The sequence below is a fragment of the Osmia bicornis genome, chromosome 2, assembly GCF_907164935.1.
Source record: "Osmia bicornis bicornis chromosome 2, iOsmBic2.1, whole genome shotgun sequence".
In the NCBI taxonomy this organism is placed as follows: domain Eukaryota; kingdom Metazoa; phylum Arthropoda; class Insecta; order Hymenoptera; family Megachilidae; genus Osmia; species Osmia bicornis.
The window spans coordinates 7,161,821-7,177,937 of NC_060217.1; the positions used below are offsets into that span (position 1 = coordinate 7,161,821).

The 16,117-nt window shown below is 34.4% G+C and overlaps 1 protein-coding gene across 4 annotated transcripts in view; it reads left to right on the forward strand.

Annotated features, from left to right (window-relative positions):
- The window catches only part of LOC114878463 (neurotrimin-like), a 100,794-nt gene that overhangs the window by 72,933 nt on the left and 11,744 nt on the right, over positions 1 to 16,117 (forward strand). For all 4 annotated transcript variants that reach the window (XM_029192313.2, XM_029192311.2, XM_029192312.2 and 1 more), the window contains exons 3-4: positions 10,652 to 10,859; positions 12,858 to 13,016. In XM_029192313.2, coding sequence (XP_029048146.1) covers positions 10,652 to 10,859; positions 12,858 to 13,016 — 367 coding nt within the window. The remainder of the gene's footprint in view (positions 1 to 10,651; positions 10,860 to 12,857; positions 13,017 to 16,117) is intronic.

Genomic DNA, 16,117 nt, shown 5'->3' on the forward strand with positions numbered 1-16,117 from the left:
GCCAAATAATAGAATCAATTATTGAAGTACCTTTTGACGAATGTTGCTTTTTACATTTTAACTTATTAAGGTTAAAAACGTCGGCGAATAAGAAAGGATAGCTCGTAAAAAGGTGGAAAAGCAAACGTAAAAGATTTCCATTCTCTACGAAATGTCATTGTCTTATTATTCGTTTCTCGGAACATTAACCGTGAACGTGGTTGGTACGAACGTTACTTTCGTGAAAGAATCGTACGATCTGGGAACATTGAATCCCGATCTCGTTTCGCCGCCTTTTCAATTCCTATTATCTTGTCAACCGAAGAACAATAGGAAGACAAAAAATTGCTCTCCGCTAGCGATAGCAATGAATTTCGATACAGCTTAAAGCCTTTCTGAATCTGAGACGTAGTCTCGTCAATTTAAAGGAAGAAAGGAATCAAAGAAAAGAAAAAGAATTTCTTAGACTTTGTCGATGTTCTCAGTAGACCTTGACGTTACTTCAATAAAATTACTTCAAAATGGATGTTCAAATGGCATATTATTTTACCTGAGTGGAAAAATGTTCTTCGATCTTTAACCCTTGAACAGCGGAGCCAGGATGAATCGTGACTTAAACTTATGTACATATAAGGATATTAACTTAAAGTTAAATATATAATTTTTAAAGGAATAGTGTGAAATTTAGAAAATCAAAAAAAATGTCTTATAAGATAATATTGTCAATAATGTCTGACACTTTTAAATATTTACACTACGTTTCCTTTCTAATTATTTTTAATAAAACTAAGAAAAAAAGAATTTTTTTTTTAAATGTTAATAATGTGTATAAATTTTGGTCATTGAAAACTTCATATAATTAATATTCATTATTTTCCTTCCAAACTAAAATTAAATTAACAAAATAATAATTACGGTATGTAGTTATTAAAATAGAACCTCGTCTAATTAAAATGAAACGAAGTCGGTTAATAAAGTAAAGGAATGTGGCAATTATAATTTAATTATTGAAAATATTCAGGTGATTAAACGTTGAAGCAAATTTAGATTTATATTCGTTGGAGTAATCTCGCAACCAATGAATTATCATTACATTCGGACAAAGGAAGAAAGAATGAAGATGAATGTTTCTATTGCATAAAACAGAGGTGTGAATGAAGTATAGATATACACAGAAATGTTTATACGTACATTAGGAAAGAGGCGCAGTGATAGATTAAGAATAATGTTTGCGTCGATCCTACCGAATACGATTTAACGGATGTGAAAATGCACTTTTCCTTCGGAAGAGTTATTACACTTGTCCGTCACGGTAACAATTATCATATTATCAAGCAACGCGTTTCTAAGGTTTCACCTGTAAGCAATTAATAAAAATTATTGCATGCATTTTTCATCATTTAAAGCTTTGTCTTCGTAAAAAGTCAACAATGAATTTCGTGATTCAAACTTAATTTCTCATACATTTTGCAAAAATGCATATGGTTTGCGTTATGCAATTAGCAGGTATCTCAAAGAGCTCGTTGAATGTTTTACTCCCACCATAATTTCACCATTTCTATGCAGCTATTCTTATTGTTCTACCTCCTTTTATCACTGCAGTAAAAAACAAATGAGTAAGTTTATAAGAGAAATTCGTTATTTGCATAACAATGAGCCAATATGAGATCGTTTGGTAGCTGAAGATGAGAAATGGGTCACTTATGTGCATAAAAAGCGATCGTACTATTGATTATCACCTGCATAAAAAGCTCGTTTGATGACCAAACCTGAGTTTCATTAGAGAAAGGTTTTACTCGGTACATAGGGGAGAAGTGTTACAGTCGGACTCCTAATTTGAATTTTCTATACTGCTTCCTTAATATTCAAGTGAAAATTAACACCTCGGTGTGAAAATTTTCTTTTATTCATTATCTACAAATTAGCTTTATCAGAATTCGTGTTAAAAATTACCTTGAAGGACAATTTAGAATTTAGTAAAAAGTTTCAGTAACGATCGTTATGAAAAAAATACTCTAAATTAGGATTTAAAATATCAAAAGAATCCCATAAAAGGTCTAAATATTATAAATAACAAAAGAAATTGGTGACAATTACTCCATATTGATAATATTATTTTTTATAAATATATCCACGATAGTACTGATATCATTTAACAGGGAAGGTTAATAAAATAAAGTTTCCTTTGTTCTTATAAAATTAAATGAAAGATTGAAGGATCGATGCCAGGACGAAAATTCGCGCTACACAAAGGAGAAGTTAATGTTTCAAGCAGTAAGGAACTGAGCGTGTCTGTGAAATCGTTCCCTGTCTAGTTAAATTAGTGCGGCCATTCCATTACGCGCGATGAATATTTTAATAGCCTGGTTCTTCTTCACGTAATTTTCTAGGCTACCGGTCTCCGCATCGTTGTTCGTCGTAAGATTCCAGTAACAAGCTGTACGATTCGTTTCCGGGATATAAACTGAGCGGGCGGAAGGTTGGCTGGAAACCCGGAAGCCAGCTCGTTCGATTTTAACAGGGTCATGAAAATGTTTTCAGTTTCGCGATGCTTTTCTATGGTGACGGGAATTACGGTCTTTCCGCTCTGAAGTGGAAGAATTTTATTTTTATGAATATTATGTGCTCCCGTACATAGGATATAAAGATAAGAATTTTATGATTTATATATAAATAAATATTGATTGAACGCAATGTAGTAGTGTTTCTATATCGCGAAAAATTTATTTCACTAAACAGAAGGAAACAATCTTTCTGTGACAGGTGTCAAGGAAGGTCGGCGGAAACGAAATTCCATAAACTCTCTAAGGGAAAGGTAGATACGCTGTTTTAAAGAAACATGAATAAAAGAAATATTTTTTAGTAACTTTTCCTTTTTTTTTTTTTCAAATTATGGTAAGTTTTTATTCTTCCCAAGTATGTCTGAATATGAGAAAAATATCTGTTAAAATATTTAAAACCTGACGTGTATCGTAATGGAATGTTCAACAATGCGTTGAACGAATGAATTTTTACTCACAGGCTTGAGCTTTTCGTATAGAAAGGGGTACCCAAAAAAGAGCACTCGCCACTAAAAGCAACTTTGTCGTAATCGTGGTTAACATTTTCGCGGGTCTATGAAAAGCAGCGTTTAATGTGCTTTTACGAAAGCAAAGGTATTTCCTTTACGCTACACATACGATGCTCTCATCTTGCAAACGACGCTTTATTGCCATAACAGAGAACCCACATTTTTTTCAATAAACAAAATTCAGTTTTTCGTAAAGGTAAAGTAGAATATTTATTAGAAAGCTGAATGAAGTTTTTAAAACTGCTAGATCCAGGCATCTTCTCGATGTTCAGAGAAATAAAAAAATACTTATGCATTCCACAATCTATGGCATCACAGGATACTACTTGTTTGGCAACGTTATTTCCCTGACGACCTAGTAACCCTATTCTGCTTTTATGACTACACACATACATGTATATATGTACGGTACCACCTTCCTATCCTGGTCTATATTACTTGCCTGACCGCCTACGAATCACGTGCCTCTATACTCCTTGTTTGACTTATCAAATATCTACTACTTATACTACTCGTGTAACACCTTTTCCGACTCTTTCCAGTATGCCACCTAGTAGACACCTTAACTCGCCCATAGAACTGAAAGGGCTAGTATTATTATTCTACTTGTACGACTAATTATAATACTCATCTCCAACTTTCCAAATAATAAGGCCATTCGAGGACTTGATTTCTGGCAAAACAAGATTAAGACGCTACCAAGCGCTATCCCTTTTGTATTGTTCTTCGTTTCAACGCGTAGTTCTATGCATTTTAAATTTAGTTGTAAGATTGAAAATGGCTAATTTTGAATTTGTATGTTTTAGTATGAAAACCGGTGCTCGTTTCGATGTTTAAGCAAGAAAAATATTATTAAAAATCTTGCCTTGCGTTAAAAGTCTACTATTTTAAGTTAGGTTTACATTCAATTTTAATGTACTATTAAAAGTACTTACATTTGTTGGCAACACTTTTTAAAATGATATTCTACCTTTTCAAATAACCCTTTTGAATATACTGAAGTTTGGCAAAATTCGAAGATGGCAATCAAATGGTAGACTAATTATCCTACTCGTCTGGTCACATTCTACGTATCCGACCAAACTGTAATTCTAATAAACGCTGTGCTTCATTCCCTCTTAACTTATTTGCTGTGCACTCTGTTGATGATAGAAATTAGTGATTTATGTAGTGTTGGGTGGTTAATGAGGCGTTGGTACAATGTCGCGGTTGTAAAATCGATATTTGCTGTAGGCTGAAGTGCAAATGCGGCAATAATCCTAGACGCAATATATAATTATGCCTTAGGTGGGACGTTATTACAGATATAGGCTTGGGCGCGACTCTTGGTGGCTCACGTTAGCACAGCCAGCCCATTCTCCACGGAGGCCGTTATCTTCTCCTCTCGGTGCATGTGCTCGGCTACCGAGTAATGCGAGCCTCATATGTAAATCCTATTCTGATTAACATCCACGTGTACCAACACAGAGCACCTTTACATCACCCTTGCTATCCTTCTCCGATCCTGGTTGCCCCCTAAACCCTCTTAACTGCCGCGTCACGTGAATGGTCCCTCCATGTATAACTTCGTTCCTGTCACACCTAACAAAATTAACTTTCTCATCATTATGATACTCCGGTCCGCCTCCTGAACGTTTCAAAATTTTACCACACTATATTTGGCCAAAAATCAGTCATACCTTGCAAGATTTCATAATGGGAATAATAATTACGAAGATTGAAAAGACCTTTCTGAATAACGATCCTCGTATAATGATACGTAAACTTGCATTGCATTGAAATAAAGAACTGCATTGGCAGCTCCTTTTTTTAATTTAATTGGAAAAATAAGCAAGTGAACAGATATATTACGTAAGATCTAACCGCTGCTTTTATAGTCTTTCTGAATTGAACTAATACCTCAAATGAAAAGTGGGTTAAATTTTTCTTGAATAATATCATCTTTATTTTCATTTACGATTTATCGAATGCTTGAAAGCTTTACAGAAATAATTTATGACGAGATTTTGGTTCGCCCACGTATGCTTTTCATCCTCGGCTCGTGAATGCCTCGTTACAAGGATTTAACTGGTGAATTCGCAGTCACTAGCTGGAACGCATTCTTTCTTTCTCGCTTTTCTCCGAGAAGACACAAGTATACGTATCATTGCGCCATTAGTAGATTGGTAACGGTGCTAGTTGTCCACGATACCAGCCTGGCCAATGTCATAGAACACACACGAGCGCACCTGAAACGGATTTAGGTCCATTTCGGATATTAAAGAATTGTGTTGCTAAAACAACTAGAGCAAGCTCACAAAAATAGAACGAATAGCGTTAATTCCAGGTAATAACGATTATCAGATTAAAAGATTTTTTTGGATAAATCCGAAAACTGCGCTGCCGTATTTAATCTTGAAAATCGAATGGACAGGATCGCATCATCCGTGAAAACGAAAGTGTAAGAGAATCATTTTTATACGATTCTTGGGTATTAACTTACGATCGAGGTCTACGATTAAATAATAAAAGAGTAATTTTCAACATAATGAAACGCAATTGCTTTTCAGTATTAAACGCAGTGCTCGTTCTCTTTCGAACGAAATTATTGAAATGAACGAAATTTTAATCAAATTAACGTGAACTTATTAAGGGGTTATTCAGATTGCCTTTAAATTGGACAAGCTTCAATTTGTTTCGTTTTGCAGTGATTTAAATGAAGGAAGCGAGGACAGTTTTGAAAGCGTTAAACATGGTTTCAAACAAATTTCAATCACTTTGTGTTAAACTGGCTCGGCACGTGTATTTATTAAACCGGCGGTAGAAAGAGAACAGCAGAAAGTAGTTGGACGCATACCTAGTGTGTTACGATGGCACACAATATGAGGAAATCGATTTTTCAAAAAGTCGATGGTGAATAACGTTTCTCGTAGATTAAACAGCGTCGTTGCGAAAATGAAATGCAATGTTGTGTACGAAATGTGACAACTAATACGGATGTATGTATATATTCGTGATAATGGATAAAACTGCTTCGGGGTTGACCATTTTACTGATTGTTTTTTGCCTCCAGTAAACACGTGCATTCAGTTTGCATGTAGTTTAAATAAATTCACTGTTAGTCATGATTTCTTGTGCTAGCTTTTAATTAATCTGATTATTTCTCGATTCGCAGTAAATAATTGATGCGAACGTCGAAACTGGTAGTTGGCTGCAGGCAGAACCAGATTCAGATTTTTCGGGCTATCAAACCTTCGAGGGTTGATAGATAAATTTTGTTCAAAAATTGAAATTGTAAAGAAAAAGGGCAACACTAAAAAAATTTCACCAATATTTTTTGACATGCTGAATCAAATGCTTGGAGCCCCTTGCAAAGTGAGACCTGGGACTGTAGCCCCCCTTAGAACTCCCCTTAATCTGCTAGCTGCAGGAACCAGTACCGTCTTAAGACACCAAGAATCCCATGTTTATAAGGGCCTCCAAATAAAAAAAATTTGTTTCTCAACGCTTATATTACATTCATGAAAAGTTTGTGTTAATTATGTTAATTTTATTGATCATTTCCATTTGTTATTTCATGGATAGGCAGGGTCCTATATATTGCTTCGACCTGTTAAGTCGGTTTTGGGAGGAACATCGTTTTTTAGACAAAGACAGTTTTGACAAGTTTCAAAGACAAATTCGGTGTCACACTCGGTATTACACATTAATCGAAGCTACCTTGTATCTACAGGAAAAATGGTTATTTCGAAGACACAGCTACGTATCGGTTTAAAGTTTTCTCTGAAATTGAACAAAACAGCTGCTGAACACCCTGCTCACCGGATGTAACTCTGTACGACTTATTTTTCCCGAATGTCAAGTCGACACTTAAGAAAACCCGGTTCGAGTTAGCAGAGCGAAGGAAGGAACGTTGTTTTTGACAAAAAGACGTTTTTCACAACTGAAAAATACCAAATTTTCCTTTTCAGTTTGAAGGAGACTCCTTAAAAATAAATTTCTAAAACATTTCTAGATGCTTAAAATTATAACGAATCGTTAAAATTTAATTACTGTATGAATCTTGTTACTTAGTACTTCGTATGAAATCAATATTATTTCTTTAGGTTCCTAAATTTTCAATTGGGAACTTCTATTCTATCGTTATTCTACAATGAAGGTGTGTAATTCAAGTTCAAAGCTTGTACAAGAAAGTTCGATCTTTATCGTAATATCAGTTGCGATAACTTTCAAAGAATCTCGGCACAAATCAAAAAATTGATCGTTTTCGAGTGAAATGTTACGTTATTATTTTGCTGAAACTGCGCCAGCTGAACGCGAAGCTTGCGGAAGCAATGAAAATTTGTTCTTGAAAGTTTCATTTTGAGGTCAACATCTTTTCTCGATTTCTTTATACTAATACTGTTTACGGAAAGCGCTTCATATTTCATTGAATTCAATTTATTTGTGGAGAAGTATGTTTTCACAATTACTACTCAATGCTGATGGATATTATAGGTAGAGAAATAAATAAAATTAGAAATAAATATTTTAATCAACAGATTTGTTATTACTTATTCTAATTTGGTACCACTCATTATAAGACCCATTAGCTACTTTTCATTTACTGTAAACGTTTTTTATCATTTCTTTATAAAATAATAGTAAAAAGTAATAAGAAGTTACTTTTGCTCGTACCTTTGGTATAAAATATAACAGCCATTTTCGTGAAACGAGATTCTTAAAAGTATCTAGACGATACTCATCGTTCAGCAAAATGCTTCTGCTAAATTGAACTGAAAATATTTCTGTGATAAATTTTAAGTGAGACACTTTTTAAGTATCAAATGGAAAAAATATCTGCAGGAACCGAATTTGTTAAATTTTTCAAACATTTTCATCAGAAATCTCAATAGTACTTTTAATCAGTAATCAAACATATTAGCAGAATTACGAAAATGGATGCAGGGGTCAACAGTGACCCGAACTTTCTTTTTAAACTGTAACTAAATCAAGATATATTAAGAAATAAAAAGTAATCAGGAATGAAATATTTTTTATATTTATTAATAAATTGTTAAGAATTATATTTATCCCTAGAAAAAAAAAATTATTTTAAGTAATCAAAAATAAACAAGAAAGCAAGGAAATATTACCTCGCGACAGATAATTATAAATAATACCTAGCGACATATTTTTATTATTACTAACGACACGGAGTCACTTTGAAGAATTCTATGAAAAGTTGGATGTAGTCACTCACGAGCATGAAAGTGGGAAACGAAGCTTAAGGTATTAAAACCCTTTGTCTTTAGCTACAAAAGAGAACAAGCAGACGACGCGGTAATCGTATAATCTGTAGAAAATCTTATAGTATGAAGTACGTTGAATGAATGAACGTGTAATTGTAAGTGAACTAGATTACAATACAGCTTCTATTGAATTATTGAATTCCCCGGGCTGAAAAGAATTAAATGTGCTACCAATTAGTAAATTGTTTTAATAGGGGGTTAGAGAATACAATAGTTCAGCTGAAGTCATCTGAATGTGCATAGTACAACACAATAGAGTTGAATAGAGTGATTGTGCATGGGAGAATAGATAAAAAATGTAGAATAAAATAGAAGTTTCAGTCTAGAAAATATTGGATTTGAAAATTCATTGGATACACGTTGGATTGATTACATTTTAACTATTTGAAAAAACAATTAGAACTCTACAAAGGAGATAATTGACGATAAAAAAAATATAATGCTGTTTAGTTTTCATATTTTGTATTCTTTTTGAAAAATTCAGAATAAATAAATGGATACGAAAAAGGAGTAGTTCAATGTTGAAATAATCGCGGTTCGCCAACATTCTGAATGCATTTCTACAAGTTGCCAATGTCAGCTACATTCCACGTCGCTATCATAATCCTGGTAACATACGAGCGTACCATAATAAAAGTCTGCAGACCATCAGACGAAACGTATCCCGTTATCCACTTTGTATTATAACCGATGTGACCTACTTTAGAATCACTAGAATCAAACCTTATTTCATTTTCTGATCACACTTCTCCAATATACTTTTTTTAATTCTCTATAAGATTTCGTAAAAATTATAAAATTTAATTGTCCAATTTTCTTTTTGTATTTACTAATAAAACGAACTATTCAAGAAAGTTTTATAAGAGATAGATAAAATAGAATTTTTATTTCCATTCTGACGACAGGTATTATTATATGCCAAAAAACGTATATTTTGCAAAATTCAATAAACGTAACTGATATTGTTGGATGTAATTTCTCTTCTATTTTAACAAGATATTATTTTAACCCCTCGTTCCATAATATTGCATAATAATAAATGAAATACACGTTTCAATATCAATGCAATTTCGAGAACACAAAGTTGCCAAGGTTGAAATGAATAACTACAAAATATTAAAAATTTAAACAAAATAGTACGTATGAAAAAAATAGCATTTCGCAGTTCAGAAATAGGAATTCCACAAGAAGATAAAACCCATCAAACCAGACAAAATATTTCCCCGCCATTTATTCTTTGAAAAGTGCTGTAGTTTCTCCCCTTTCCAAGAATTGCCCTTATAAAATTTATACAATCTTCAAAATTCAGTTTCCTCTCGGTAGATTGCAGCCTAAGAAAAGAGAAGAATTCCATGGTGTCGTAAGATCTCGTATCACAATGCTCGTAAGCGATACAGCTGTTATAGAGGGGTGGAAAAGTATTCTGATGGAATCGGGGGACCAGTTGCTAGGGAAAAATGACGCCTCTGAAATAGCGAGCATTTTATTCGCACTTGTGGTCACATAGAACGTGGATAATTCAGTGAATCTGTCGCTCAGTTAACTCAGTGTGCACGATTGTTTGACGCTTGATTAAATACGACGGACGCGCCGCTATTGTTACTATTCGAACATCACTTTTCAATACATTGAGAGATACTAAATTGAAATGGATTTTTATCCCGTACCTCTCACACGTCGAATACGATGGTGCAAATGTACCTGCACATATTTTCACCAACACGTTTAATTCTGTTGGAAATATTACAGTTTATAACATTTTATTTCAAGAAGAAAGGAAAATTTTCAATTAAAATGTTGAAACATTTAAAAATTGTAAATAGAATATCTTAAGTGTATGTTTTAGAATTATATATTTTTACTAACAGATTAATAATAATCTTTAATAATATGGCAGACAACGTGTCAATTTTTTAAATTTTAAGTACGCCTTCCAGGCACAGGTAATATATGGTAGCCTGATTTAAATACGTTCTGTAAGCACTTGAGAGCTTTTACCTATTCTAGGTACTAATTTTCTCGCCCTTTGTGGAAAAGCGGTTACTCCTTTAGTGTCTAATTACTAATTTATATAATGTTCCCCATATGGAACAAACGTGCTGCTTAGAAAGGTTGTGGGTAAAGGGTTGTTGCACTTTGAAATTAAAATTAATAATTAATAATTACACGTAAACAGTGCGAACGTCTTATGATTGTTAATTTTAACAATGAAAGCCGTATGATTTTACATGGATTAACGTCGGTTGGAATTAAACTAAATTTCTAAAATAATGACAATGCCACTAAATAACTAGGAACTCATTAAATGTATTATTTTATTGTTCTTTTGCAGGTAGCGTGGCTCAGAGTGGACACACAAACAATCTTGACGATAGCTAATCATGTAATCACGAAGAATCACAGGATCGGAGTGACGCACACCGAACGCAAAACCTGGCACTTACACATACGTGAAGTACGTGAATCTGATCGAGGTGCTTACATGTGCCAGATAAATACCGATCCGATGAAGAGTCAAACTGGATATCTGGAAGTTGTAGGTTGGTTCATTGCGTTCTATACGTCATTTACATAGTATTTGATAATTCCTATATTCATGACGACTAATTATGTTTTCCTGTGATTCATTTTACCTTCTTACTTTAAGAATATTAATAGGCCATAGGGCTTATCGGTGACTGGTTCTACAAATTTAATCCTGAAACAGTAAAAGAAAAAAGGGGATTTGCATTTATAACTGGAAGCAACAGAAGTATTATTTAGCAGGGAATTAACGAACGGCTACTGCAATAAGAAGAGTCGGAAAAATAGGGATTACAACGAACTGTGGCGGTAGCATAGTGGAAAAGTTGTTGGCTATATCCGATGCCGGCAATTCTTATTTTTCATCACTGTCCTGCATACATACTAGGTGTCTCATTCTAATCTATCCAGGCAATTATCTCTTAAACTATACATTATTCGAAGAAATATTACAAATAAAATTAGTTATATTTCAAGTTAGACGTCTTATGTTGACCACTAAATTTTTTCAAGATTTCAAGATGCCTTTTTTTTTTTAAATAAACTATATATATTTTTATTTGAAACAGAACAAGTATTATTTGAAACATTCTTACGCTATTTCGTTACTCTTGATTTTCGTCTTAGTTTGATCCCTAGAATCACCCCTTAAAATATTGCCCACCTGTTGTCAAACACCCTGTATAATTCAGGAGATAATTGCGTGGCTAGGATAAAATGAGACACACTGTATGTGCTAGAAATAAGGGGAAGAGATCAGTGAAAGTTATGACGCTCATTTTAAAATAGGGATAGACATCAGAACAATCCTTCGACGTAACATGACAGATTATAATCCAAACAACCTAGGATGGTGATCTGACATGCAGCTTTAAGCCGCCGTCACGCTACATTGTCTCATCATCTTAATTATTGAAGTACCTGTTGCATTGATGAAACTTTTAATTCAACAATATATAACTGTTAATATTAATATGAGCTCATATAATAATTCCAAATAATTAATAATAAGGTTGAACTTTAATGCTTAAGTGTAATGTAAAGATTCACCCCCTATAATGTGGACCCATATGATTCATCCAGTAAATACATATCGCTGTGTACCGCAGTGGAGACACGGTGCAGTGATAGGTGGCTGCGTTTATGTGTATACGTATGAAAAGAAAATGGGCCCAGTGTGCTTGACGATGCTTCCCTTGTACAACATCGAGAACGAATCACCCTGTAGCACGTTGTGTCATTACCCTCCTTCGTTCGGATTACAATGTATCTCATTACTCCAAGAGATTACTCTGATGTTCATCCCTGCTTTACAGGTTCTGTGATGCGTGATGTTGTTGCTGATGGTTCTCTTATCAAAGATATTATCGCTTCCGTACATCGCGACCGCATCCTTCAAAACTGTACTACTTCTCAAAGACAACGAGACACAGGGTTGCTAGCCATCTGTAAACTCGCGTCTGTTTAAATTGTCCATCGCCATTCGATAGCTCCACGAATTCGAGTTACTAACCACCACCTTTTCGTTCGAACCATTCATTCTGGTAGCCTGTGTCCAGGTGTCATCCCGATAGAACTCTCAGTCCAGTTATAAATTACAGGAAAGCTAAATAGCGGCGGGTTATCTATCTTTGTACCGTCAGGAAAATACGTCACCGCTAACGTATAATTAACCTCTCGCGGTCCATTTGAACTATACGCAACACGTGTAACCTTCGTTCAGTCGGTGAATACTTATATGATTGGAATACAAGATACGTTCACCTGTAACGTTACAAATTGTAATAGCAATTTTATTTTTCACTATCATGAACAGACGGTCAAATTATTTATCCCACCAACGCTATCCCAGACCGTAACAGATTGAAATACTCCCTTAATGAACTATTGTTTTAATCAGTCTTAATTTATTGTTTTATTTCTACATATTGGTCCTCGAAATTGATTCTCAGATTTTGATTCTACGTCTTTGTTAGAGACATTGTCTAAAAATCTTGTGAATTTTTTGATTTCAGTACCGCCTGATATTTTAGATTATTCGACGAGTACCGATATGGTGGTGCGAGAGGGTAGTAACGTTACGTTACGTTGCGCCGCGACGGGTTCACCCAAACCAAATATTACTTGGAGACGGGAAGATGGAGAAGCTATACTTCTTGAAAATGGTCAGGAAGGTAAGAAACAGCTAATTGAACTTCGTATTTGATTAAGATAAAGGGTGCAATGTATAATACTTATACAATAATATATACTATAATTACATTTATATAGTTTAGAGTAAGTATGAAATACAAGTTACAAATTTTCAATCAAAATTAGAATTCCGTCGACGAATGAAAATGTAAAATGAAAAAAAATGTTCCTGAACCACACTCGCGTGAATACGGTACGAAGGCAGAGAAAAAAAATATACGACGAACAGCCGAGGGTACAATGAAAATTTATCACCGATGGCTTTCAAACTTATTTAACGAGCACGATGCGTGATGCAGAAGCAGTATACAAAGCTGTCGTTGCACCTGTATCGTTGGCACACCAACGATGTCAGAATGAAATACGCGTTCTGCGTTTCACACAATAACGTCGAGTAATATTCGACAAACGAAGACTATCTGCGAGTCACGATAACGATTTATCGTTCTTTTGTCTCCTACCCGTATCTGTTCCTATGTCGAAAGTTCGATCTACCGTAAGGCGAGAAAAATGTATGCTGCGGTTTAACGACTTTCTATGTTATCGTGACATCACGATTCAGAAAATAATCGGTTTATAAATAATTGCGACAGGGTTGAACGATATACCGTGCTTTAAATTAATGAGTTAACTCTCTATGAAACAACTTTTGAAAACCGCTTATATGTAGATACATCTCTGAGCACTGTGGAAGACAAAGAACTATTCAAGGTTAACAGGAGTAAGGACCCAAGCAGGGTTGCTAGAACTAGGGAAAACTTTAAACGTGAGGACAGGGCGGAGCGTGCGAAGTGCTTCCTTTGTCTCTCTGCCGTCCCCATAGTCATCTTTCTATTTCTGCACAGTAGAAATCTCGCGGGACGGCACAGGTGCAAGAGGGGGTACCACGCATATGTCGACTAACCCCGTAATTTTACGCGAGCCTAATTAGTAGATACGACCGCTTCGACCAATCATACGTGACGACCGAAAGTAGGTGTGGGCTTAGATGGGGCGCGACCAATCAAATTGCGTTATTCTCACGGGATTTCTTATGATCGATGGATGGTAGAGGAAGAAGAAACGTAATACCCCAAGTGGTGCAGTCACACGATCCCTGTTTGTACCCCTACCCCTAGCAACCCTGGGCCCAAGTTTGAATCGATCTTGGTGGCTTTATGCGGAGAAATTAAGAAACGTGGCACCATCCTTGTCTTTCCTACATGAAAACAAGGAATAGTCAAGTAGCCATCTTGACAATTATGTCAAATGTATTAACATTTTAGATCTAACCAGCATTTTTTAAAAGGTATTTGTGTATTTTTTTAAATTTTTACGTTTATTAGGAAGACGTTCTGCATACAAATGCCTCACGAGAACGACGTTACATTAAATGCATGCCTGCCATTTCTGCATTTGTATAATCTACCATTATCAATTCAAATGTGGACTATCGTAGAACTGTATCAGACACTTTCTGCTCTTATCAAAGGAACGTGCAAAAACAGTACAAGATAGGGTTTACATAAGATCGTACGTGAGATATTAAGTGTTGCTTATAAATAGTTCATGAAGAGCTCAATTTGTCAAAAGAATTACTGGAAGAGAGAAACGGTTGTAGTTTGGAAAAGGGATCAGATAGGACAAATGCTTTAACCCCTTCATTATTTACATTCCCCTTTAAAAGTCCTGGGAAATGTACTAGAATTGTACAAAGGCAAGAAAGTGAATTTTTGAAAAGTAGCCTTTTTTTATTTTACATAATTGATTATGTATAACATAAAAAATTTATTCAGAAGTTTAACTTCTATTCGGTTTATCTCGTATTCGCATCACGAAAATGTTAACAAGAGTCTCTATAACATAAATTGTCGTGCGTAAAAATTGAACGGTTTGGTAGACAAAATCACAGCTCAACGAATCGAAAATTTAACTGGAAACAAACACTATGACCGCCTTTTAGTTTGTCAGTGTGAGATTTACGTTTACCGACTGACTGTGCTCTATGTGCGGTTATTACTGCAACCACTATTGACCCTACTGTTCTAGAAATAGAAGGTGAAATCCCCCAGCGAGTCGTACAATTTTATCTGTTTTATATTGGCAATACAAATTTTTATACTTTCCTTTGCACTAATAAAGAAGGTAACAGTTATTTTTAACGATGAGCACTTTGTAATAAACTTGTTTGAAAATAACAATGTATACAAATAAATTTCAAAATTTATCTCCCCAGAGAATTTGATTCGGATAGAAATTTAGCAAGCAATTTCAAACTTTTGGTCGGTAGTGTACATATAAAAGACAAGAATGATTTAATACATTTATTTCTTACATTGTTTTTCAATCTAAATCTTATTTGTTAGTATAACTTTGTTTGGAGATCGAATCAGACCTGAAACACCATAACGAAATATAATCAAGGCTTCTCCGGGTAAACCACAGTTAGCAAGAAATTCTCTACAAGCATTACGTCCACGATGCAATCCGCCAGGAATGCGTTCATAACATTGAATGTTATTCAGATTAAGCGAACTAACAAAAAGCGAGGAGTGTTCACGGTATCGGAAGTGCTATAGCAAAAACCGTCTCGGTTAGTTAACATTAATTTCGAACCCGCTATTATTACGAACTTTTTGTGGCGGGAAATCAACGCTGCTGTTTCGCAAATGATTTTCGATCTGATGAAATTGAGCATTTGTGATTCCGATAAAACAAATTAAATGAAAGCACATATTTATAAAATATTTATGTTAATAATTAAAATATTAAATTAGCAGAAAATTGAATTTAGTTTAATATTATAATAGTATCTATATGTTATAGTATTAGTATTAAAAATAAAATTAACATTATTAATACTTATTAATATTTTTTTCTATTTTATTGGCTAAATTACCTAATAAGTAACATAAAAGCATATAATAAATTTATTGAAATTCATGTTCGAAAATGTTGCTCCCTACAAATAATTTCGCAAAGATCAAACTGCATCAAGTAGTTGAACTCATAAAGTTTTGCGGTTAAATTTGAAAACTTTGCTTGTTACTTTGTTATTGAAGTTTCTACTAAACTTTCTTAGTAAGCCATACACGAAAATTCT